The sequence below is a fragment of the Mustela nigripes genome, chromosome 5 (genome assembly GCF_022355385.1).
Source record: "Mustela nigripes isolate SB6536 chromosome 5, MUSNIG.SB6536, whole genome shotgun sequence".
NCBI classification, from domain to species: domain Eukaryota; kingdom Metazoa; phylum Chordata; class Mammalia; order Carnivora; family Mustelidae; genus Mustela; species Mustela nigripes.
The window spans coordinates 147,368,389-147,391,280 of NC_081561.1; the positions used below are offsets into that span (position 1 = coordinate 147,368,389).

Sequence of the window (22,892 nt, forward strand, 5' to 3'; positions counted from 1 at the left end):
GAGCCAGAAATAGACGATTCCTATACTCCTTTGAGACAGAATGGACGGGTGGGAGCACTGGGACCATTAGGGTCTGACACACAAGAAATGCTCCCTAAATGCCAGCTGCCTTCTGCTCTCCTATCACCTCTTCCTTGACCTTCATCATCACCTCTGCCACCTGCTTCACTGTCCCCTCTGTCATCGGTTCTACCGTCTTCTCTACTGTCTCTTCCACATCTCCTCCACCATCTCCTCCATCGTCTTTTCCACCATCTTCTCTGCCACTCCCTCCCCCATCATCTCTACCGTCTTCTCCACCATTTCCTCCACCACCTCTTTCACCACGCCCATCTCCTCCATCATTCTCCCCACTGTCTCTTCCATATCTCCTCCACCAACACCTCCACCGTGACCTCTGTTATCACTTCCACCATCATCTCTGCCACCTCCTTCACCATCTTCTCTGCCAACCCATTATCTCCTCCATCACTTTCATCATAACCTCCACCTCCACCATCTCCTGCACCGTCTCTTCTACCATCACCTCCACCATCATTTCTACCATCTTCATCATCCCCTCTGCCATCTGCTCCATCGTCCTCTCCATCGTCACTTCCACCATGACCTCTGTGATCATTTTTACCATCATCTCTGTCACCTCCTCCACCATCTTGTCCACCATCTCCTCCACCATTTTCTCTACCATCACCTCCACCACCTCCTGCACCATCTCCTCTACCATCACCTCTACTGTCTCCCTCATCATCTCTACCACCTACTCCATCATCTCTCTCATCACTTCTGCCAACTCCTCTATCATCTTCTCCATTATCACTTTCACCACCATCTCTACCATCTCCCCCACTATTTCTTCTACCATCACCTCTACCATCACTTCTATCATCTCCACAATCCTCTCTACCAACTGCTCCATCATCTTCTCTGCCACCTCCTCCACCATCCCCTCCACCATTTCTGTATGAGGTCACACAGTGATGACTACGGCAGCACTAGAATCAGAACCCTAGATGGTCTACATCTTTCCCAGTCATTTTACAGTAACAAAGGAAATAGACTGTTGATACTCGTGGTTGTGTGATCATGTACTATTTAACTAGAGAGGAACTGATGATCTCAACTGAAAAAGACTAATTCTGATGTCTCTTTAAACAAGGTTGGTCACATATAGTGAAGCTGCAGGGAAGCCCCAGTATGGAGTTTTAGAGTAAGAGAAATACACCTCTGTCCCAGAGTTCATCCTCATCAGTCCGTGATCATTCAGGGCACTCAGTTTGCAACATCTCTAAGAGTGCAACAGTTCTTTTATGTGTCAACTTGGCTAAGCCATGATGCCCAGCGTTTGGCCGATCACCAGTCTAGATGTTGCTGTAAAAGTCTTGTTTAGATTAGATTAACACTGAAATCCATCAACCTGGAGTAAAGCAGATGACCCTCCTTGATGTTGGTGGGCCTTATCCAATCAGTTGAAAGCCTTAAGATAAAAAAGACCAGGGTTTCCCAAGGAAAGGGAAGTCTGCCAGCAGATGGGCTTTGTACTCAAGCTGCAATGCCAACTCTTCCCTTGCAGCCAGCTGACCTACTCTGTAGATGTTAGACTCATCAGCCTCCACAGCCTTGTGAACTGACTCTTAAAAACAAGTCTTTCTCTCTGTTTTTACCCACATCCTATTGGTTCTGTTTCTCTGGAGAACCCTAGTACACCAAGACAGTAGAAATGTGGAAAGGGCTTCAACAAAAGTTTTGCAAAAATATTTCTTTTTTTAGTTGAGAAGCTAAAAATAATCTACAAAATACTGAGTTGTTTAAATGAAAGATATCCTCTAGCTTCCTCCCAGATACAAAGGTTGATACAGAACCTCCGCCCCTGAGAAGGAAGAGCGCGGGAAACACCCACCTTTGCGGCATCGGAGATTGAGTCCCAGTTCCCCCCGGAAAGGGCATACTTCCCGCTGCCGATCCGTGCCAGGATCTCCTCGGGCGTGTCATCCGGTCCGTTTGCAAATGGGGTAAATCTGCGCAAGGAGAGAATGCATCGCTCTCAGCTCCCATTTTATGACCTACAGTAAAGTTCATAGCCTGATATTGTCTCTTTTTGTTGTCGTTGCTTGTTTTTTTAAAAGTAGGCTCCACACCTAACGTGGAGCCCAACATGGGGCTTGAACCCACAAATCTGAGAGCAAGAATGAGCGAGATCAAGAGTCAGATGCTTTACCGACTGAGCCACCCAGGCAGCCCTGCCTCTCTGTTGTTAAAAAGAATAGCTCTTTCTTTGCCATCAAGCTCCAAATTCAGGAGTCATGGCAAAGTGTCACTTATTTCTTTTGCCGTGTCCATCCTCCTAACTTGGACTATAGTGTAGGTCAATAAGGCTAGTGTAGAAAGCCCTGTGGACCCAAGCACGAGCGTCCCTGGACCGGTCCTGGCTCCCCTGGCTACCACGTTACGGTGGCCGGCCCGGGCACTCGGTTCCCGCGGTGAGACTGCGGTCTGACGGAGGAGAGGCCGGGATCTGGAGTCTGAAAGGCCCATGGTTGATCTGTTAACTCTGGTTCTCTGACAAATTAATTTTTGAACACTCAACTACACAACGGGTAGAATCATATGCTTGCAGGGACCTACACAGACACATAGAGGATGCCGTCCCCACCCGCCCCACGGTGAGTCACTCCGCCGGCTCCCAGCATGAACCAGGGTGTGTCCACACATGCCGGGAGAAAAGGAATTCTATGGGATCCTCATGGCACCTCCTTTAGCGGCCGAGTCTGTGATCTGGGGTTTATGTGCAGACAATGTGGGTATCAGACGACCCGCAGGGCGACGCAGCGGTGACAGGAGGAAGGGCCGGATGCCTTCCCTGCCACTGTGGTGCTCGAGGCAGAGCCCCAGGCTCACACATCTGCCTCCCTTCACTGCGGACGCTCATCAAGAGGCCGCAGTAAGGCCACAGAAAAAGTTAATAAACTTAAAAACATGGGTCTCCCTGGGGTTCTTAGGACCGCAGACCTTTCAGGCTGGGAGCCTGGAACACTACACGGCGGCCTCTTCTCATTCAAAAGTGAGGGAAGCGACGCCCGTAAAGGTCAAAGAGTCAGGCCAGAAGCAGAGCTGCTGGGGGACGACCGCGGGTCGGAAGCGGGTGTGCACACAGCACACCCAGCCCTCCTGGACGGCCGGCTGTCTCGGCTGGCGGCCTCATAAGTCAGTCGCCTGTCCTCATCTGGTGGCCTTCCTGGAGGTGCTGTTTGGCAGGAAGCTTTCATGGGGGCTTCCTAACTCAAGAGGATGTTTTTAAGAGAAGATGCTGCACCCTCTTAAGGGGCAGCACGTGCTGGGGAGAGCGTGGACACGTGGTTGGAGGCAGGGGTTTTGTGTTGATGGGCTCAGTTCTGTGCTCAGTTCGCAACTTCTAGACGTACATTTTAAAGAAAACCTATGGCCAACTTTCTTAAACCTGTTCTTTAGCTGTTCTGAAAGGGCTAAGAAGCGTTTACCCAAGCCCTGCGAGTGTACGTCCCCACCCGTGCACGGAGGCAGGGGTGACCTGGGCTGAATTCAGGGACGGCCCCGGGACGCCTGCCTCACGACATCTCGGGCGCACTCGCCATCACGAGCGGACGCCTACGGAGGGTGTGCATTACCCCGCCAGCATGGTGTACAACAGGGTCCCCAAACTCCAGATGTCACAGGCTGCGTCGTAGCCTTGCCGCTTCAGGACCTGGACGGGGGAGAGCAGACGGCAGATGAGCATTTGGTGAAGAAAGTTCAAGGTCACAGTGTGGTCTTCGGAGGAGACCATGAGCTGGGCGGGTGGGAAACGGGGGGATATCGTTTATTAGCACCAAGTCAATACTGACGCCCTGCCACAGGGATCCCCAAAGACCAGCGCACGCACACGAACCATGGTTCTTGCCAGACACGTGACGGAGAGCTTGAAAACACTCACTTTTTAAGGCAGAACTTTAAAAAAATGCTGGCAAAGTATACACAACATAAAATGTACCATCTTAATCGGTCTTAGGAACACAGGTCAACCGTCCCACCACCTCCGTGTACCTCCTTCCTCTCGCAAAACCGAACCTGTCCCCGTTCCGCTCCCCACGCCCCTCGCCCGGCCCCGTCTCCACCCTCCTCTTTCTGTCTCGGTGGATTCGGCTGCTTTCGGGACCTCATATGGGTGGAACCACAGTAATTTGGCTTTTCTGCTTGCATCAAACAACACGACGTGCTCAAGCTTCATCCCTGGTGCAGTGTGGGACACGATCGCCTTCCTCGTTAAGGCCAGTATCCTTCGTACGAACACACCGCATTTCGTGCACCCAGTCAGCTGCTGAGGCACACTGGGGCCGCTTCTGCCTTCTGGCTATTGGGAATAATGTGCACGTCGTGGGGCGACCGCTGCCCGCGTCTCCGCGGGCAGTGTCGTCGGGTGTTGGCATGGCCGCATCACATGCTAATCCTGTGTTCAATTTTCTGAGGAATAGTTAACACAGAAGATTTTCATGAGTCCCAGGACTACAGACTTCCACGGAGGGCAATCCTCTGACGTGTTTGTAGTTGATGACAGCAAAGCGGGCGGCGCGGACACGCGGGGGTGATGCACGTCCCTGGGTTAGCACGGACGTGGTCAGGAGAGCTGAGCTCAGTCTTCTTAGACACGAGGGCAAGGGTCCCGTCTTCCCGCCGTTGTATCACTGAGGCCGCTGTGTGGCAGCCAATACCAGCGGATTAACTGTCCGTCGTTCAAACCCCCGCGTCACCAGCTCAGTGACCTCCCAAAGTCCTTGGACACACTGAACGTGGTGGTTGTTGTTGTTAATCCACGCGGTGTGGCCATCAGTATCTACCCTGTGTGCCTCATGGGGCGTCCGAAGATAAAAGTAAACACTCAGTAAGAGGGCTTTGTGAATGGTAAAGCGATATACCAATGTAAGATATTCTATAATTGCTAAAACCGAGGCATATGAATATTGATCAAGTAAGACCGTAACAGAGGCTTATAAGCAGGTTGGGTTGAAGGGGGTCACAGGTAGCATCTGGTAACCTAAAAGTGGCCTCACAAGCCCACCTGTGTGGGCCCCGTGCCCACCTGTATCCTGGCTCGGCACCTGCTGCCTTCCCCATGACCAGCGCGGGAGCGACCTCTCAACTCCAGACCACTCCCAGGTCCCTGGGGGACTCCTTTTTTTCTCTTTTCTCTTTTCTTCTCTTCTTTTTTGAAGTAGACTCCAGGTCCAGCATGGAGCCCAGCGTGGGGCTCAAACTCACGACCCTGAGCTCGAGACCCGAGCTGAGATCAAGAGCCGGCCGCCTTTCTCCTGGGACTTGCTGTGGGCTTCAGCGCTCTGGCCCGGTGTCGGCAGCAGGCAGAAGGGTCCGCACGCATGCGACATCCTCTCTCCTTCCCGACGCCCAACCCCCAGCCCCGAGCCTGCCTCGCTCCAGCGGCCACTCAGGTTTTGTTGTTTACTTAAAGCAAGGGCCTGGGTTTGCCTCCATAAACACAGCAGCACCGTCAGAGCCTGGGGGAACCTTCCCCAGGGTGCCTAGAAGGGGCAGGCGTACGAGACGGGGCTGCCAAGGCTCTCCGAGTCTCCGGGTGTGGCTGAGAGCCCTCACCTGCGCGACACCACGGGTTTCATCTTGGATCCCGCAGCGCGGCTTGCTTTGCCCTGGGAACCGTCTGGACCGGAACCCTGGCATGACAGGAACCCACAAACATGCAGCCTCCCCCGCCTGTGTAGCGGCAGATCGACTTCTGATCACAGGGTCGCAGGGGACCCGTGAGCTCCCCTCCGGGGGCATGGGACACGGCCTGTGCTATCTCAGGAACTCCAGCAGTGGCGTGGAGCTGATCCAAATGGTCTACTGCTCGGTAACAGGTTTACAGAAAAGCATCACCATTAAAAACTCAAATAGGGGAAGGATAAAATAAACTGTGTCTGAGCGAGGTCAGTGGCTGGTTCTTTTTCTGACTCATTTCTCCTCTCTAACACGACCGCTAAGTCAGTCTAAGTAAGTGACTCCGACGTGCCAAACCGCCGGCACCCTCCTCTGCCGAAGGAGCCGGCTCATGCCGGCCGGCGCAGGGCTCTTACCTCGGGGGCCACGAAGTTGGCCGTGTAGCAGGGCGTCATCAACAGCCCGTTCTCGGCCCGGAGCTGCTTGGCAAACCCGAAGTCGCAGATTCGGATGGACTCGGGGTTCCCAGACTCGTCCATGTACAGAATGTTACTTGGCTTCAGGTCTCGATGGACCACCTGGAAAGGCGGTGGGCAGAGTTGGAGCAGGAAGGGGAAGGGGAGCATTCAGAAGAGAAGGGGCTTTTCGGGATTGTGACTCTGAGCAGGTCCTGCGGCTGCAAGCCGGGGGGCTCGGATGCTATGCTCTTTGGGGTAAGTACGCAAGCAGCCGGCCTGATGAGAGAGTCACATATGAGGAAACGTGACGCTGTGTTCAGGTGACAGGCACGAGATGATTTCTACAGACAGATGTTCACTGGGGGCCCAGCACGCTTCCACGCGGTGAGGGGCTCCCTGGATTGCGAGATGGACACGCAGCCTCTGTCGGGGGGCAGGGGACCCAGGGGCAGCGACCCAGTGATCGACCGGAATCCTACAGCAGCACCTGTGGGGGTGAGGAGGGAGGTGCAGGGCGTCCCGAGCACAAGGGATGGGGTTGGCAAAAGCCGTCCTGACGTCTCAAAGCCAAGCAGCTATGTGGGCACACAGACGTTTCTTCTGATGGGGATGGAGGCTGATGGTGAGCACACGCGTGTGCCCTCACACAGCCGGGAACCTGCACGTCTTCACGGTCCTGTTAAAACCCAGGGACAGGAGATGGAAGGAAGCTGAACGGACACTCGCGGGCAGAGGCCCTGTGGGCAGGGGAGCGGGAGATTGGGGCCAGGCCCATTACCTCCCTCAGGAAAAAGAAGCCCATCTGGAAAACCATCATCCCCCGGGTTTCCTCTAGAGTTTGACTGTCCTGGGGAAACGCTTCGCACTCCCACGCTGCCGGGTGAGCACAGAAGGGCCTGCGGTGTGGTCCCAGAGGAACAGCCTCCTGCTGGCAGGTGGCCGCGTTTCAAACGCTCGTGAGCACAGTGGACAGTGGAGGGTGGCCAGCGACAGCGCTGCCCGAGTTGCGGGATACGCTGGGAGCAAGGGGATCCGAAGTGGAGCCCCAGGCGAGAGCCCCAGGCGGGAGCCCCAGCCCCGCCACTCACTGTGCGCGGCCAGCCCCAGGAGACGCTTCACCTTGGTCCGCTCTGGTCTCCAGAGTGGGTGAGATCAGAGCTTGGGGCTGCATGAACGGAGAGCAGGGGCGGCGCCTGGAGCCCAGCGAGGTCCCCGGCAAAGCCAGCTCTCTCTGTCTCTGTCATCGGTAGGATTCCTTGGCGCTGGCTAAAGAGTTCCGTTGTCAGTCGATCAACGGGGCCCTTGATCAGCCCGGATACATTTCCTCTATACCTGGTCCAGGCAAACTTAGTTTCCCTAGCTCGCTGCCGGCCACACTGTGTGTGCAGGGATCTCAGACACGGGAGGGGCGGCGGTGACGCAGGAGGAAGCGGGACAAGCCGGGGAGTCCCCTCCAGGCTGCGGGGGAGGGCGGCCGGCTTACCCCCTGGGAGTGGAGGTAGTCCAAGGTCTTGGTGATGGTGCACAGCACGTCGCTGGCCTCGCGCTCGGAGAAGTAGCGCTGCCGCAGGATGCGGTCCAGGAGCTCCCCGCCCCGCATCAGCTCCATCACCAGGTACACCAGCTTCCCGTCGTCATAGACCTGCGAGGCGGAGAGCAGCGCGTGGTCACCGCGGTCCCCGTGCCTGTGCAGCCGCCTGCCGTGGGGGACGAGTGCAGCCCTGGACGCGGCACTGGCCAGTGCAGAGACGGGGGGCCCCGTGCTCCCCACGGTGTGAAAATAAGGCTCTGGCTGAAAATGAGTGAATGGCTGATGCCGTCACACCCGATGCAGCCCTTAGGGAAAACCAGCTTTAATAATCTGCAGCAAAGCAGGGAATGAGCCAGCGAGGCCAAGAGCCGGCAAGGGCCAGATCTGAGCTGACACGGCTTGTCCTGCTCCAGTCCCTCCGCTGCCCTGGGGACCTTCAGAGCTGTCGGCCCAGAACCCAGCGCCTCAGACTTCAGCGTGCACGCCACGGGGGCTCTCATTAGCAGGCGGAGTCTGGCCCAGTAGCGCTGCCGCAGGATGCGGTCCAGCAGGCCTGGCTCCTGTCCATCCGGCCCCAGCCCCGGGGGCCCTCCCTCGGGCTGTATCTGCACTGCTGACCTAGGACTGCCGGGCAGGAAGGGGAGACGGACCAACAGAATCTGCCACACCGTGGAGTGCTCTTATCTCGGGGAAGCGCTGATCAAGGGAGCTTCCCCACACCACCTTCACTCTCACGAACTAAACAGCCCCAAACCTCTCTCCTTTGGCTCTTTCCTCGACATGCTGAGTGGACAGCAGGTGTTGGGAGGACCTCGTGGGAACGGGGCAGAGCATGTAAACACAGGTCGTGTTCAGCTTGTGCATCAGTGTGGTGCATCGGGAACAATTCACTAAAACAATTTGCTTGACTCTGAGCTCAGTGCAGCCTGTAAAGTTGATTTTGGTGCATTTATTTCCAATTTATGCCTCAAAAAAATGCTCTACTTTTGAGAATGGACCTATGATGGTGTCTTTGGCTCAGAATCACCCACCCCAACAGAATGAAAGTGCTTTGAAAAGCTTAGAAGTCTTCTGATGAGCTGGTTTCTGCTTTCGGACCTTCACATAAATAAACCCACAACGGCGGGGACACCGGGCTGCACTGCGGGGGAGCCTGGGACCCGCGGGGAGGAAGCCGGTTCACTTTCCACAGGCTAACACGGGGCCTTGCTCCATACTTTCCTCCGAGGTGAACCGGCACTTGGCAGTGCCCTGGGTCCAGGAACTGACAGGGCCCAAAGGGAAGTCGAGGCAGCCCCGAAATCTTGAGCCCCGAAATCACAACCCTGGCATCGTCGTGGACTGCGAGGGTGAAGGTGGTGAGGTGACAACTCTGCCCCCTCCAGACCCCGTCCCCCCCCCCCCCCCGCCCCCCCCCCGGCCTCTGACCGCCCCCCGCCCCGGGCTCTGCGCTGGGCTTCCGAGGGAGCGGACCCCTCCCTTCCCTCTCCTGGGCTGGGGACCACACACGACCCAGCAGAGGCAGAGGAAGCTGGAAGGAACCCCACGGCCACTGCTGGGCCTGGGGGCTCAGATCTGACCCAGCCGCGTCTCAGCCACCCCCGACTCCCCATTTCTGCCATGTTTGGCAACGGCCCCAAGCAATAACCCATCTGGCTTCGCCTTCGCACTTGCTCCCTGACCACCTCCCTATATCCCACGCCACCCGGTTTGGGAGTGCGGGGGTGGGGCGGGGTTGCCCTCGGAGGGTCGGGAACTCGAGCAGCTCCTGGGTGATCTCGAGGGGCCTGCGGTGGGTACTGGCTCCCGCACACACTCCGGGGGGGGGGGTGGCCGTGGCTGACCCGTGAAGAGAGCCGCCCTGAACCCACGCTGGCCTCAGGGCCGGGCGAGGAAGGGCGCACCAGGCAGCGTCGCCGCTGCGTGGGGACCACTTACGTCTTTGAGGGTGATGATGTTCGGGTGCTGCCCGTACCTCAGGAGGATCTCGATCTCCTCCGAGGGGTCTCTCTTGCTCTTATCGATGATCTGGAACGAGCAGAGCACCAGACGTGAGGCTCCGGGACGGCGTCGGCACTCAGACCGTCTCTGCCTCCTCCCCCGCCTGAGCTGAGGCTCAACCAGGGCAAGTGACAGTCACCTAGACGCTCACGGCCATCCTCTGTCCCAACTGGCGTGAGCCTCAGACATGAATTCCCAGGTATTACAGGGCTGGAGAGAGAAGGGGGCTTGAGGGCTGGCTTAGGCCACCAAAGCGGCAGGTGTTTCAGCCACCGTGGTGGGCTCTGTGTGGGTGGCCCGTGCTCTCCGCTCTGTCCAAAACGAGCCTCCAGCTCCCGGCCTCACCGTGCAGTGACACACAGGCCCAAAGCGGGACCCCAGGAGACGCCCAGGCCGGTGTGCACGCCGAGCCGGCTGCTGTGGCTTAAACACGCAAACGCTCCTTCCCCTCTGTCACCCAGCGCCTGTGTCCCACGTCCGAGGGTGACAGCCAAACCCCCCACTCGAGAGAACAGATGGCTTCTGAAGGCAGGACGGGCGCCTCAAACAGGGGAGCCGCGGGGGCAGGGGCGGGCTGGTCCCTCCGGAGGGGGCTGACTGTGCCCTTGCTGCGGCTGCCGCGGGCCGGAGCCGATGGGGAGGCCGCATCCCCGGCGTGTGTGTCAGAGACGACGCTCAGGACGGAAGAGCCTCACTGCTCCCGCAGGAAGATTCGCCGAATTCCCGAGGCTCCTCGGAGAACGAGCCGGCGCGCAGCCGCCGGAGCAGGACGGAGATGGGCTGTGCCTTCTCTCGGGTGACACTCCGAGCGGAGCTCTGCGTGACACTGTCTCTTCCGCTGAGCTGAACAGCGAGCTGGGCAGTGCCGACCCACTGCGGGAGGCTGCCCTGGATGCCCTCGTCCTGCCCCTTCGCTGTTTGGAGATCACCCGGGGCCCACGCTGCTCTCCCCGGCTCGGTGCGGGAGCCCCCAGCCAGGCTCCACCAGCGCGGCAAGCCCTGTGCCGTGTGCTCGTCAATAAGCGGCAAGTTAAGTGCCCTCGCTTGACACCTTTTCCTCCTCTTGCCGCGGGCAGCGCCACTGACGTGCTGGCTGGAAGGTCAGCCTGGCCTCCGTGAGAGACGTGCCGGCGGCCGGTTCAGCCGTGGGGTTCCGGACTCCGCGGCTCTGACCGCGGGCCGGCCAGCGCGGTGTGAGGATGCCTTCTGCGCCAACAGCCCACGGGTCATTTGAGCTCTGGGGGCCGTGACCTTCTCTTTGAAATTTGAGAAGGTTAAAGGACATTAGTGGATTTTTTAAGAAAGATTTTATTTATCGGGGAGAGAGAGAGCACAGAGGCAGAGGGAGAAGCAGGCTCCCCGCTGAGCAGGGAGTCCGATGCAGGACTCGATCCCAGGACCCTGAGACCATGACCTGAGCCGATGGTAGACACCCAACTGACTGAGCCACCCAGGTGCCCCACATTAGTGGATTTTTAAAAAATGAATGGTCGATTCATTTTTTTGGATAAAACTTCAGGATAAAAGCAGTGTATTCTCAGCCTAAATCTGTTTTGTCACCTTCACAATGGAGTTGGAAGCAGGAGGCTTTCCCTCTCCTGCCAGTGGCCAGTTACAGGACCAGATGGGGGGACTGCACAGACAGGCCCTCCACGGGGCCGGGGGCTCCTCCTTCCTCCTGTGGGGTCTCCCTGGGACAGAGCTGACCTGAAGCCCAAGGGCAAGGCCGGGCACAGCAATGCGGCCGCGGCCACTCAGGGAGGAGCACGGGTGGGTGTGCAGGGGGAGGGGACACCCGTCCTCCGTGAGGCCCGCAGAGGCACAGTTCCCACGGCCGTCCCACGGGCTCCCACCAGCCTGCGGATCCGGGCAGGGCCGACGCGGGGTCCAGATAGCAGCACGTCCTGCTCACACCCGGGCTCTTGATCCTGACCGCTGTCAGCAAGTGCCGGCTGCTTTCACCCACCAACTGGTTTCTGGAATTATCACTGTCACTTTTTTAAGATACGGAAGAAGAGTCTTCATGGAGACGCTGAGCCATGAGGCAGGGTTACTGGTCCCCGAGCTCAGGCTGCTGTCTCTGCAGGGGGACGGCAGGGCCCAGAGAGAGGCTCTGAGCGCTCGTCTAGACACGGCAGGGAATGGGTTTCTTCTCTGTGGGGTCATTTTCCCAGGATTGCCCTTGATCGACTTGCTTCTAGTTCCGAAGGCGCCGGTGGATCAAGGTCTTTATTCTGAGAACAGTACTAGGCTCCAAGCGCAGGAAGGAATTCCGGGGTGGCGTGGTGACAAGTAGGGCCCGCTCTCCCCTCCGGGCTGGGGCTGAGAGCCGGCGGAACCACAAAGGGTCAAGAGGAACGTCCCCGTCATTCCTGTCCTCCAGTGGCCACTGACGGCAGGCCGGACACTGCCCGGGGTTAGCCGCCCCCCCCCCCCGCCACGGCCCATCAACGAGCCTCCTGCCATGTTGCCTACGGGGCTAAGTCAGCACCCGCGGGACGCAACGGAGGGCAGACGCGGGCTCTCTCTGCTGGTGAAGCTTATGGGGACGGACGTATCAGGAGCATTTCTCTTTTCTTCCTTTTAGTCGGTCGATCAGTGACTTATTAATGTAAGCTCTGTGCCCAGCGTGGGGCTTGAACTCACCACCCTGAGATCGAGACTGCATGCTCTCCCCGCGGAGCCCGCCAGGCGCCCCTCACGTCCATCAGTACTCCTGGCTGCCGGAGCCGGGGAGGGGTGGGAAGAGGCGTCGGGAAACGAGCCTTCCCCATCCTCAGCTTTTCCTCTTCCGACTCTGCACCCCTTCAGCTTTCTCTTCCCAGGCTCCCCCCCGGTGCTCCCCTCCTGGGACACTGAGTCCCGCGGGGCAGTGGGCCTAGCGGCCGTCCAGAGGAGGGGCTCCCCGGCTTGCTGCGTGCCCCGGAGGCGGGGCATTTCCACGAGCTTCTCCCAGGACCAATGTCAGGAGTGCACACGGGGTCGGGCGCGTGGCCGTTCACAGGATTTCACAGACGACTTCTCCCGTACAGTTAATTTAAGCAGATGGCACAGTGACAGGACTGGGTTTTCCTGCTGGAAAAAATGAACATTTCCGTGCCCATCAGTTTTCCTTCTAAAAATAAGCTCTATTCATGTCAAACATTTGTCTCCGTCCGGCTGCGTTTCTGGTGGCTCCAGCGTCCACATCAGAGCATGAGCACAGGAGTGCAGAGGCTCTTGTAACCGCCTGTGGGGATACGAAATGGGCTCCATGTCGGGACAGCCTGCCCAGCCCCCTGCGGACATGCGTGGGCGCCCAGAGTCACGGGCACCTCCGCTTTCTCCAGTTATACCTTCACTGGAACCAAATGGTCACTAAAACCACATGTTTTCCCGGCAGATCCCACGGTTGGGCTGTGACCTTCCTGCTGCCCAGCCGCATTTGCTCTGTGTGGCGCTCTCAGGCTTTCCCGGTCTGGAGGTCGCAGAAGGCAGGGGTTGGGGGGAGCCGGAGTGCAACTTTCGGGCTCCAGCCCTTAGAAGCGAGGTCCCCACCCTAGGGAGGTCACGGGTGTGCATGCTCGGATGTCAGTGACTTTCCCACTTACGGGCTGAGTGTCCTTGTGTTGTTGACGTGTCGGTCTCTGTGCCCCCACGGTGAGGGTGACGTCGTCCCCCACAGTGCCATGACCATCAGCGGACCTAACAGGCAGAGCACGTCGAGTCTGGTGGCAGACAGCGAAGTGCCGTTTGCCGTCATCACCGTCGTCAGAACCGGGGGAGAGAATGTGCGTACGTCCGACTTGTCTCATGCCTGGGGCTCCTGAGCCCGCGAGCTTCAGCTGTTGGATTGTTGGCTCCTTAGAAATCCACTGATGTTTGTGTTTCGAAACCAAGGATGGAAATAGCAAAAGCAGTCCCTCGGGTGTGCACGTGAGGTCCGTGCCCTGGACCAGGGGTGTGCACGTGAGGTCCGTGCCCTGCGACCAGGGGTGTGCACGTGAGGTCCGTGCCCTGGGGCCAGGACACATCCGTGCCCTGCGACCAGGGGTGTGCACGTGAGGTCCGTGCCCTGGGGCCAGGACACATCCAAGTCATAGTCCGCAGACACCGTCTGGAACTCTCTCGAGAGGCACCTGCACAGGCTTCTGAGAGGCTGAGACATTTACGGACATTAAGGCAGCTTTTCCACGGAAAATGAGCTCCGATAGGTTCCGAGGCACCTTCCCTTCCACACAACGCCAGGAACTCTTCCTTTGATACGAATTGGCTGGCCGGGCCTGCCCCACGCACTTGAAATGCTGCACAGGAAGCTGCCGCGCAGGGTGACTGCAAACCCGTCACTCTGGTCGACTGGGGACACACAGGGTGGAGAGGTTTAAATACGGCCTTCAAGGTCGTTAATGTGATGACAGAGTAATTATAGCGGCAAAATCAGGCACCCATAAAACAGAGAAATAAGCTTAAAGCAAAACACAGTGATATTTCCAAGACGTGAGAGCTAATGCATCCTGCGCTCCAGGACGGCCCCCCTGGTGGACCCCGCCCTCCTCGGGGAAGGCCGTGCCCTGGCAGTTCCCGCTGCGCCCGCCAGAGGGCCTGCCCTGCCCGAGTCGAGCACAGGAAGCACAGGGGTCCCGCGGTCCTGCGATGTCATCCTGAGACCAGGAGCAGAAGCAAAACAGAGAAGGCGTCCACCACCCTCATCTCCCAGACTCCAGCCCGCTGGAGTCCACCTGCAGGAGACAGCTGACCCTACCCCCCGCCTCAAAGGATGCTTTAGGCTGAGGTTCTCAGCCTCAGCACTGCTGACATTATGGGCTCGGAGATCCCGGGACCAGGACGTCGGGAGGGCCCATTCCGGGCGGGACGCTGTGCTGCGTTCCTGGCCTCGGTGCATGATAAACCAGGTGTCTCAGACATTGCAGTGCCCCCCAGGGAGGCAGCAGCACCAGCCCCCCACCCCCACTCAGTATGAATGCCCCAGGCGGAAGCCCCTGCCCCCTGGCCACAGTCCTGCTGTCCATCAAGGTGGCTGCAAACCTTTTTCTGCTCCTTACTCAGTGGGGTGGTCTGAGTCACCCATGCAGGCAGCGTGCACGCGAGAATCTTGCCCGCACATGCAAGAATTTGCATGGCCGGGTCTGCTGGGGGCTCGCGTGCGAGCCGGGGTGCGGGGCTGAGCTCAGCAGCGGGGCCTCAATGGGACGCCTGTTGACCAGAGGTCCAGCTCGCATGCCAAGTCACTAAAGGCCGCGCTCTCCGTGCTGGGCTGCTGAAAGCCATTCTTCATTTTACAAGTTCTTCCATCTCCAAGTGGGGACACGGTTTCTCTCCCACCAGTCAGCTGACACAGAAAAAGGCCAAAGAATATTTCCATTATGTTCTACCTGGAAAATGCTGACAACGAGACAGAGGAGCGAGCTGTAGGATGTTACATTTTGGTACCGTGTGGGTCCGTCCTGAATACGGAGCTCTTTGCCTTGAAACGCCCGCCAGCTCCTTCTCCTTTGAAGCAAACCCAAACCGGGACCCGGAACCTGACTGCTGCTGTCCCAGCAAGCAGCGGGCACGGGCGTCCGACCCACCTCTGGGTCGCGGGGCTGCGCGGTGCAGGACCCAGCTCCTCCCTGCGCGTGCGGAACTTAAACACCTTCCAGGCAACACATCACCACCCAGCGCGGTCTCGGGGAGGCTGGGGAAATCCTCAAGTCCGCCAGCTCACTGTCCAGGGAGCGTCAGGGCTCGGAAGAAGGAACAGGAGGACCCGGCTTTCCGGGCCGCGGCCCTGTGCCTGGCTTCTGGGCCCTGGGCTGAGATGCCCCAAGTTCCCAGTGCAGCGTGGCCTCAGCGAGTGGTGGGGACCGAGGCGAAGCCACAGAACAAAGCCGAGTTCAGACGGTGCAGTTATGAGGGCGCCAGCCGTGGGGACAGTACGGGAAACACACCACCGCCTCTGTCAATGGGAGATTTATTTTCAGAGGCACAAAACGCAGCTAAGCGGCCTCACAGAGGCCGGCTGTGTTCTGGAAGGCAGCGTGGGCACGGAGCCACCCGGACAATGCGCCGCGTCTTTGTGCTCCCTGGAAGCCGCCCTTGTCTCCAGGACTGCGGCCGGTCTCCTGACATGGCTTAGGAATTCAGCCATGAATTCCTTGAGAAACGACAGAGGCAGAAGACATTCCCCGATGGCCACACACGCACGTGAGACGTGTGTGCCCTACACTCCGGGGTACGGATGCAAGCCCCGCCTGGGACCCACCACAGGTGCATGCCCACCTCTGGCGCAGCGTCTCCACAGGCACCCGGGGTGTCCACGCACGCACGCCTCGGAACGCTCCCAGGGACTTGGAGACACGAAACTCCTCATCAGCTCAAGTCTCAGAAATGCACGGAGCCCCGCACGCCCGTTCTGCAGGGGTCCCTGCTGGCGACGCCCCTGGGTTCCCGGGGTCCTGTCAGTCCTGCTGAAATACGGGGTTGCACAGACTCTCGGTGCTTGGCTGTCTTTGCAAACCTGTATTTCATTCTTTCTGGCTGGAGGACTTCAGGGTACATCTGTCCACAAGCCAGCAATTTTCAACCCAAACTAGACCAAAGGGCTAGTTTGGGGGAGCTCGTGTCTTTTTTTCTTTCTTCTTTTGACAGAGTTGAACATTTTCTCAGTGCAAGAAGCAAGGGGCATAGGTGACCCGTGAAGGAATGGGGTCCTCCCCCGGCAGGTGTCATTTTGAACAATGTCTTCTGAGCTTAGGAAGGGCTCCTTTTACCCTGCCGCTGCCAGACACGCCCCGTATGTGCCCCAGTGTTTGGCGAAGGGCACGCTGGTGCCACGTGGTGTAGACACGTCTGGGTCTGGTCCTGCTGATGCTGCAGGCCGGACCCATCTTCTCCAGAGTCCCAAGGTCAGTGTGCATTAGAGCATCTCTGGCTGTCTTGTGCAGAGAATGCACAGTTTACACTTTTTACATAAATGAGGTTATACTTCTGGCCAGAAGCTTTTGCTCTAGTGCACATCACCAACCAGAAAACTTAAGAACCTGGTGTTTGGGATTTCCATATTGGATATCAAATCGAGCAGTAATGACAGAAGCTAAAAGTATTATGTAGAGACTGGGTTCTAGATGATTCTGAATAATTATTACTATCTACCACCAGCTCTCTGTTTACCGGTTTATGCCTTAGACATTTCTTTGCTTTAATTTTTGGTGACTGTAGCTACCCCACAAACCCCGACCCCCTCAAACAACACGGCTCCTGTCCCCCAGTTGTATTTTCCAAAATACGGAGCGCCCAAATCTTTCATTCCAGGGTATATTGTACATAAAGCTACGAAAGGTGGTCAGTACTTAAATGTTGGATAAAACTGAAAATATTCATGATCCGCAAAATAAGTTTTGAACGGGTAACCCAGTGTCACAGCAAACTGTAGTCCGTCTTATTCGAGCTTGTGGGACGGCATGCAGAGAGGAAGCAGGCTGGCTGAAGCGCGTATGTGCTCTTACCTTCACGGCGTACTCTGCCTCCGTAGCTTTATGCACACATCGCTTGCACACGGAATAGGAGCCCACCCCGATGTCCTCCTTGATCTCGTAGCCGTCGCTGAAGTGGACGTTGTTCCCGTGTAACTGCTGTGGAGAGAGCCCAGGACGGGGCTGCTGTCAGAGCTCGCGCGGCAGAGGCACCCAGGGCACGGGCAGCAAGGGGGGGCCCGGATGGCGCACTGGGGCTCCCAGAGCGAGCCCAGGAGATAAGGGGATTGTGAAGGTCACGCAGCTGGTCAGCAATGGTTAAAGTTTAGGTTAAAGCAAAGGTTAAAGCTTAACCTTCTGGGCATGAGCTTAGTTTTCAGACCATCCGACACAGAGTCTGAGACTCTGGAGGCGGGAGCACAGAAGGCTGCCGGTGATGGGTATGTGGCTCTGATGCTCGAGGTGGAGCAGTGTCTGGTGTCCACATCTACAGGGGCTCATACCCTGTGATGTCCCATCGCAGCCCCCCTCTGCCGTGTGCACGAGCCTCCACCCACGCACTGAGAGCACAGACAGAAAACCACCACTTAGCCGCCGTTCACGATGGCACATGGTGTACGCTGTCATGTCAGGTGTCCCCGTTAGACACACTGTGGGCTCCCTAACGGCCCCGGAGAAAGATACATGGAAATCTAATGCCACCTCATCTTCCCTGACTTTGTCCTTACGTAACATACAATCACAATTCCTTCTTAGAATTCTCTGCATCTGGTTTCACTTATTGGGTGGAAAACTCCTTCTAAAAATGTCATCTGAATCGATCTCCCCAACAGTACATTTCAGAACAGGAAGCGGCTCCCACAAAGCCAACCAGTCTCTTGGGGGAGCCGACTCGATCCACACAGCGAGGACGCGCCTGTCTGACCCCTGTGGGGGCCCCAGCCACAGACACACCCCAGGGGCGTTCTGACCAGAACTCTTTCCCCTTCATGAAGATGGAAGCAGAGCAAGGGTCGGAGGCACGGTTCTGCTCACCAGGAGACTCGGGGACGCCCGGGAGGGTGGGAACAGAGCGGGTCCCCCTGGCCCTGGCATCAGCACCCCGGGACCCAGCCTGGCTCTCCGTCCACGTGGACACAGGCTGGAGCCCCGCTGCCCATACCTGGCGGAGGTGCGTGCCACCGGCGGTGCGGGGATTACCTGCACGATGGGGTGAACCGCGGCTTTGAGCAGATCCTGCTGTGAGGGCTCCCGGACCAGACTCGAGGCCACGAAACTGAATCCTCTGAAGAGATGGTGTGCGTTGGCGCTGGGGGGCACGCCAGGGGAGTCTGCAGGCGACAACGAGACCGCTCAGCCTCCGGGACAGGCTCTCTGGTTGGAATTCTCCAACCACTGTTGCTTAACTTAGGACAGCGCGCAGTTTGCCTTTGTGCTGGGCAGTCCCTCAAGTGCCAAGGACACAGAAAAATCGTTCTTTGCACTTAAAAGTTAATAAGAGGGAGAACTTTCTAAGTACGTGAGCTCAGTGCGTGGCTGTGCTGAAGGGTAACGGACTGTGAAAGGGGGTACCCCGCATCCTGTCGGCGAGATCCTGCCTGCGGAGTGGGAGCGCCTTGCGCTGGGCTTACCATCTTTTTCTTTTTAAGATCAAGCCAGCACTCAGGCTGGTTTCCATCCCCTGATGTGCGTGAGTCAGCTGCCCGCTGGAGAGTGCGCTGGCGAGAGCCGCCCGGGGAAAGTTGAAAAAGCCCTCAAACGTCCTCGTCAGAAACACCCACGGAATCATCAGAGTTGTAAGTTTTCTCTTATCCAGCTAATGTGTCTGCTTTTTAAGTACTGCGCCGAAAATCAGCACCCTGCACGATTCTCAAGCGTGTTAAATTCTACTTATGCCACTTGTCACTCAGGCGTGACCCCAGCACCCACCGAGTGTGGGCAGTGGTGGTGACACCACGAAGACCCACCTGAGCCCCCGCCGGTCGGCCTGAGCCCGACCGCTGCGGCTCGGTCCGTGCAGGGGGAGGCAGCCCTGGTAGAGCAGGCATGGCAAGGTCATTCCGAGGCAGCGCGTATCTGATCTGCAAAGTCTTCATTCACGAATGAAAATGCAGCAGTTCAAGTTAATAGACCTGCTGTCCCCCAAAAAGCACACACACTCCCCAGCAGCTGTAAATGAGCCTCTTGGGCTAGGCTCCACGCCAGCCATCAGCCGGGCTGCGGCTAATTCTCCAGGATAAGCTGGGATTCTTATCTAAAGTCCTAAGGAGGGATTCTTATCTAAAGCGCTAAGTAGGACACTGGAGTGCCCTGGGGGTTCAAGACTGCTTAAGGTTGTTGGATCCCCTGGGCTTTGGTGGAGACCCTCAGGGCAGCGCACGGCAGTGCAGGGCACTTTGGGAGAAGACAGACCTCAAAGCTGAAAATCTGTGCAGGAAAAAGGCAGACAGCAGGAAGCAAGCCGGGGCGCGGAGCCCTGGGTCTGGAGCGGCTTGGCGCCTGCCGCGCCTCAGCTCTGCTGTCTAGCAGCACATCGTTTTCAGAGTCTAAAAACGACTCAGCGGAAGCTTCTGGGTTTTAATTAAGCTTCCCTAGTCTAGCACGGTGGGGATTTATTTCCCAGCACCCACAGCCCAACTCAAAGGAAACAAAGTGGAGCCTCTCTTCCAAGTTTCTCCACATAGCGTTTTGTATCTGACCATCTATTTGTTTCATGATTATCCCTAAAAATCATAGGAAATTTCAAGTTCAGAAGTAGTAAGAACCCCCAAAGATAGGAGATCTCTTTATTTTCTTCACATAACACCATTACGTAACATACACCGACTGACACGGACTGACTGTGCTCCCCCACAATCGGTTTGAAGCCCGACCCCTCCGCGTGACTGTCTTTGGAGATGAGGTCTTTCGGCAAGTCATGAAGGTTAAATGAGGTCGGGAGACCTGATCCAATGGCCCTGGCGTCCTTGTAAAAAGCAGGTGAGACAGCAGGGACCACGCTCTTCCTCCTCAGCACGGAATAAGGCCGCGGGAGGCCGTGTGCCAGCCGGGAAGAGAGCCCTCCCCAGGAACCGAAGTGTCTGCTGGCCATCTGCGGCTCGGACCGCACAGACGCGGTCGGCGGCCTTCCTCTCCCCCCAAACCCTCTGACTACGGGAGGGGCTGGCACTGCCCGGAGGTTCCCTGCTTGTGCGTGCCTGAGAGGAGCGGCCCCCGGAACGCAGCTCAGAACAGGAGACAGCGGAGGGGGTTCGAAGAACCCTGGGGGACTCCAGACCAGATGTCACCCAGGTGGGGGACGGAGAATCCGTTCTCTCACCTAAAGCTTAAAGGTGGAGACGAGAGAACAAGAAAGTCAAGCAGAGCCGACCGGCACCCTCCATGAAGTGTTCTGGAACACCAGACTTTCAGGCTAAGTCGCGTCCCTAACTGGCCGGGGGGGGGGAGGAGGAGGAGGAGAACCGGGGTGGGACAGAACTCTGGGCTGGCTCGCCCTCGCCGCCGGCACACACCTGTGGGCGTCCGTGCTGTGAACTCGGGGTCAAAGTGGAAGGTGTCCTCGGGCCTGCCCACCGCTGGTTTGAAGGGCGGCTTGATCTCCTTCCTGTACAGCTTCTGCGGGGAGAGCAAGACAGGACGCTGAGGACCACGGACCACCTGGGGAAGACGACGGGCGACAGCAGAGCCGGCGGCGGTGGAGGGAGACGGGCCTCGCACACGCCGCCGGGGATGCACCCGTGGCCGGCTCTCTGGGATGCACCGAGTGGGTTCGGACACACGCAGAACGCCGTGTCTGTTACGTGTTTTTATCGTGGAAGGTATCGGATAGAGCTGGACGCTACCAAAGCCATGACTAAACCATGAGTTGGACACCTGCTACGTATCCTCTGTTGAGGGCGATATGAAGTTTTCAACCTTTCTGGGGGGCAGAATGTTTTTCTGAAGGATCTAACCACCCCCCCGCCCCCACTCCGGGAACAGCAGGCAAGAGCCCCTGCTGCCTGGCACCCAACTCCTGCCCTGCCCTGGCCACCGTGGGGCCAGCGCCTAGGGGATGCTGGGATGGCCCCCAGCTAGAACGAGCCAGGTCCTTCCTCACACAGCCCAGAGCCCGTGACCGGCACTTCCAAGTCTCCAGATGGAGACTCACGCTTCTCCAGAATGGCCTGACCTCTGCTGCACAGAAACTCCAGCCCCCCACCGCTTCCCTCTGACACTGGCCTTCTTGAAAACGCCTTCCAACCCGGTGATATTGTCGCCTTAGGCAAGGCAACAATGTGTTGTTCTGGGGAGATGCAACATCGGGAGAAAACCGTGTGGAAGCCTGGGAGCAAGGTGGATAAAGCCACGGAAGGGCAGGAAGGGGGTGTGGGCAGGTGAGGGAAGCTGGGGCCAGTCAGGGGGGTGGTGGAGAGGCACGGGGGCCTCAGGCCTCCACCCTGGCTGGGGCTGGGGGGGCAGCCGCAGTGGGGATCAGAACGCCCCCATCCTGGGTCGCTCGGTGGGCCCGGGGCATGGAAGTCATGGCGCTGGCCGGCGTGCAAAGATCCTGGTGGGCTGGTGCATGGGCAGCAGGGCTCGGACACCAGGAAGGGGGTCTGGCTGCAAACATTTGGGACGAGTTTTCCCAGTTCTGCCTGATCAGAGGGGACCACCAGGCACTTTCTTGGTGCTTCCGCTCAGCAGGCCTGGAGACAGGGACCCTGACGGCTCAGAAAGCGGTCGCAGTGGCTGCCTCCCAACTGTGCTAAATCTCTCCATAACACAGAAAAGCAGCTTTTATCAGCCTGTCTTTACAGACAAGGAAACCAGGCTAAGACAGGCTGGCTGAGCTGTGCGAGGTCAGGAGTGAGGGGAGCCAGCGGGGGAGGACCCGGCATCCTGACCCCCTGTTACAGCAGTGCTCAGAGTGAGGGAAGGTCCAGCTCGGGCAGGAGGGCGCGAGGTCCCGATCCTTGCTGGGAGCACACCCTTTTGGAAGCCGAGGTGGTGGTGGGAACTGCCAGGAGTGATGGTTAGAACAAAAGCCGGACACGAAAGTGTCTGGCCGGTGACCGCCGGGCTCCCCCCTGGTTTCACGAGCCGCGGGCGTGCACAGGACAAAGCTCCGGGTGTGCCCCTGGAGCCGCCAGAGGACAATGTCCACCCTCGATGATCTGCTCATTTCTTGCCCCAGGTGAACAGATTTCATTAGGAATTGATTTACTCTGTAGGCTCTTTCCAGAAATAGAAAGACGCTACGTTCCGCGGTGACGCACTCTGGGGTGGGAACAAACGCCCCTGGTGTCTGCACCTGTCAGAGCAAGTCGCACGAGGACCGGCGAGCTGCGCGCTCCGACTGAAATGCTGCCGTTACCGAGACCGGTGGCCCCGGCGCAGCCCCGTGGGGCTCAGACCCTCCCTGCTCGCACCGGCGATGCTCCCGGGGTTAACCAGTGTCTGTCCTGCTCCAGGAAAACTCTCATCCTCTCCCAGGGCGGTCATGCGTTCTCTTGCTATTGGGGGGTGGGGAGGGCGGTGGGGGGAGCAGAGGGACCGCGAGGGGAACGTGGGGGACGTCTCAACCAGAGCCCCGTCTCCCACCTTACGCACATTCACTGACGTGCACACGGCGCTGGCTCTTACTTAACCCCAACGAGAGGAGAGACGTTTGCCCTTGGAGCTGAAGGTCAAACATTTCAGCTCCTCTTCCGGCTCCGGCTCCACCAACACACGGACCCCTGGGAGCAGGAGGCCAAGACCTGCCCCCAGCCTCAGGCTTTCCCG

The 22,892-nt window shown here is 58.1% G+C and overlaps 1 protein-coding gene across 4 annotated transcripts in view; it reads right to left on the reverse strand.

Annotated features, from left to right (window-relative positions):
- The window catches only part of RPS6KA2 (ribosomal protein S6 kinase A2), a 295,060-nt gene that overhangs the window by 6,844 nt on the left and 265,324 nt on the right, over positions 1-22,892 (reverse strand). For 3 of the 4 annotated variants that reach the window (XM_059401412.1, XM_059401414.1, XM_059401413.1), the window contains 8 exons: positions 20,639-20,741; positions 18,327-18,457; positions 17,160-17,285; positions 9,610-9,699; positions 7,624-7,782; positions 6,099-6,260; positions 3,642-3,718; positions 1,898-2,015 (listed from right to left, as the gene is read on the reverse strand). In XM_059401412.1, coding sequence (XP_059257395.1) covers positions 1,898-2,015; positions 3,642-3,718; positions 6,099-6,260; positions 7,624-7,782; positions 9,610-9,699; positions 17,160-17,285; positions 18,327-18,457; positions 20,639-20,741 — 966 coding nt within the window. The remainder of the gene's footprint in view (positions 1-1,897; positions 2,016-3,641; positions 3,719-6,098; positions 6,261-7,623; positions 7,783-9,609; positions 9,700-17,159; positions 17,286-18,326; positions 18,458-20,638; positions 20,742-22,892) is intronic. The other variant, XM_059401415.1, reaches the window with a different exon arrangement.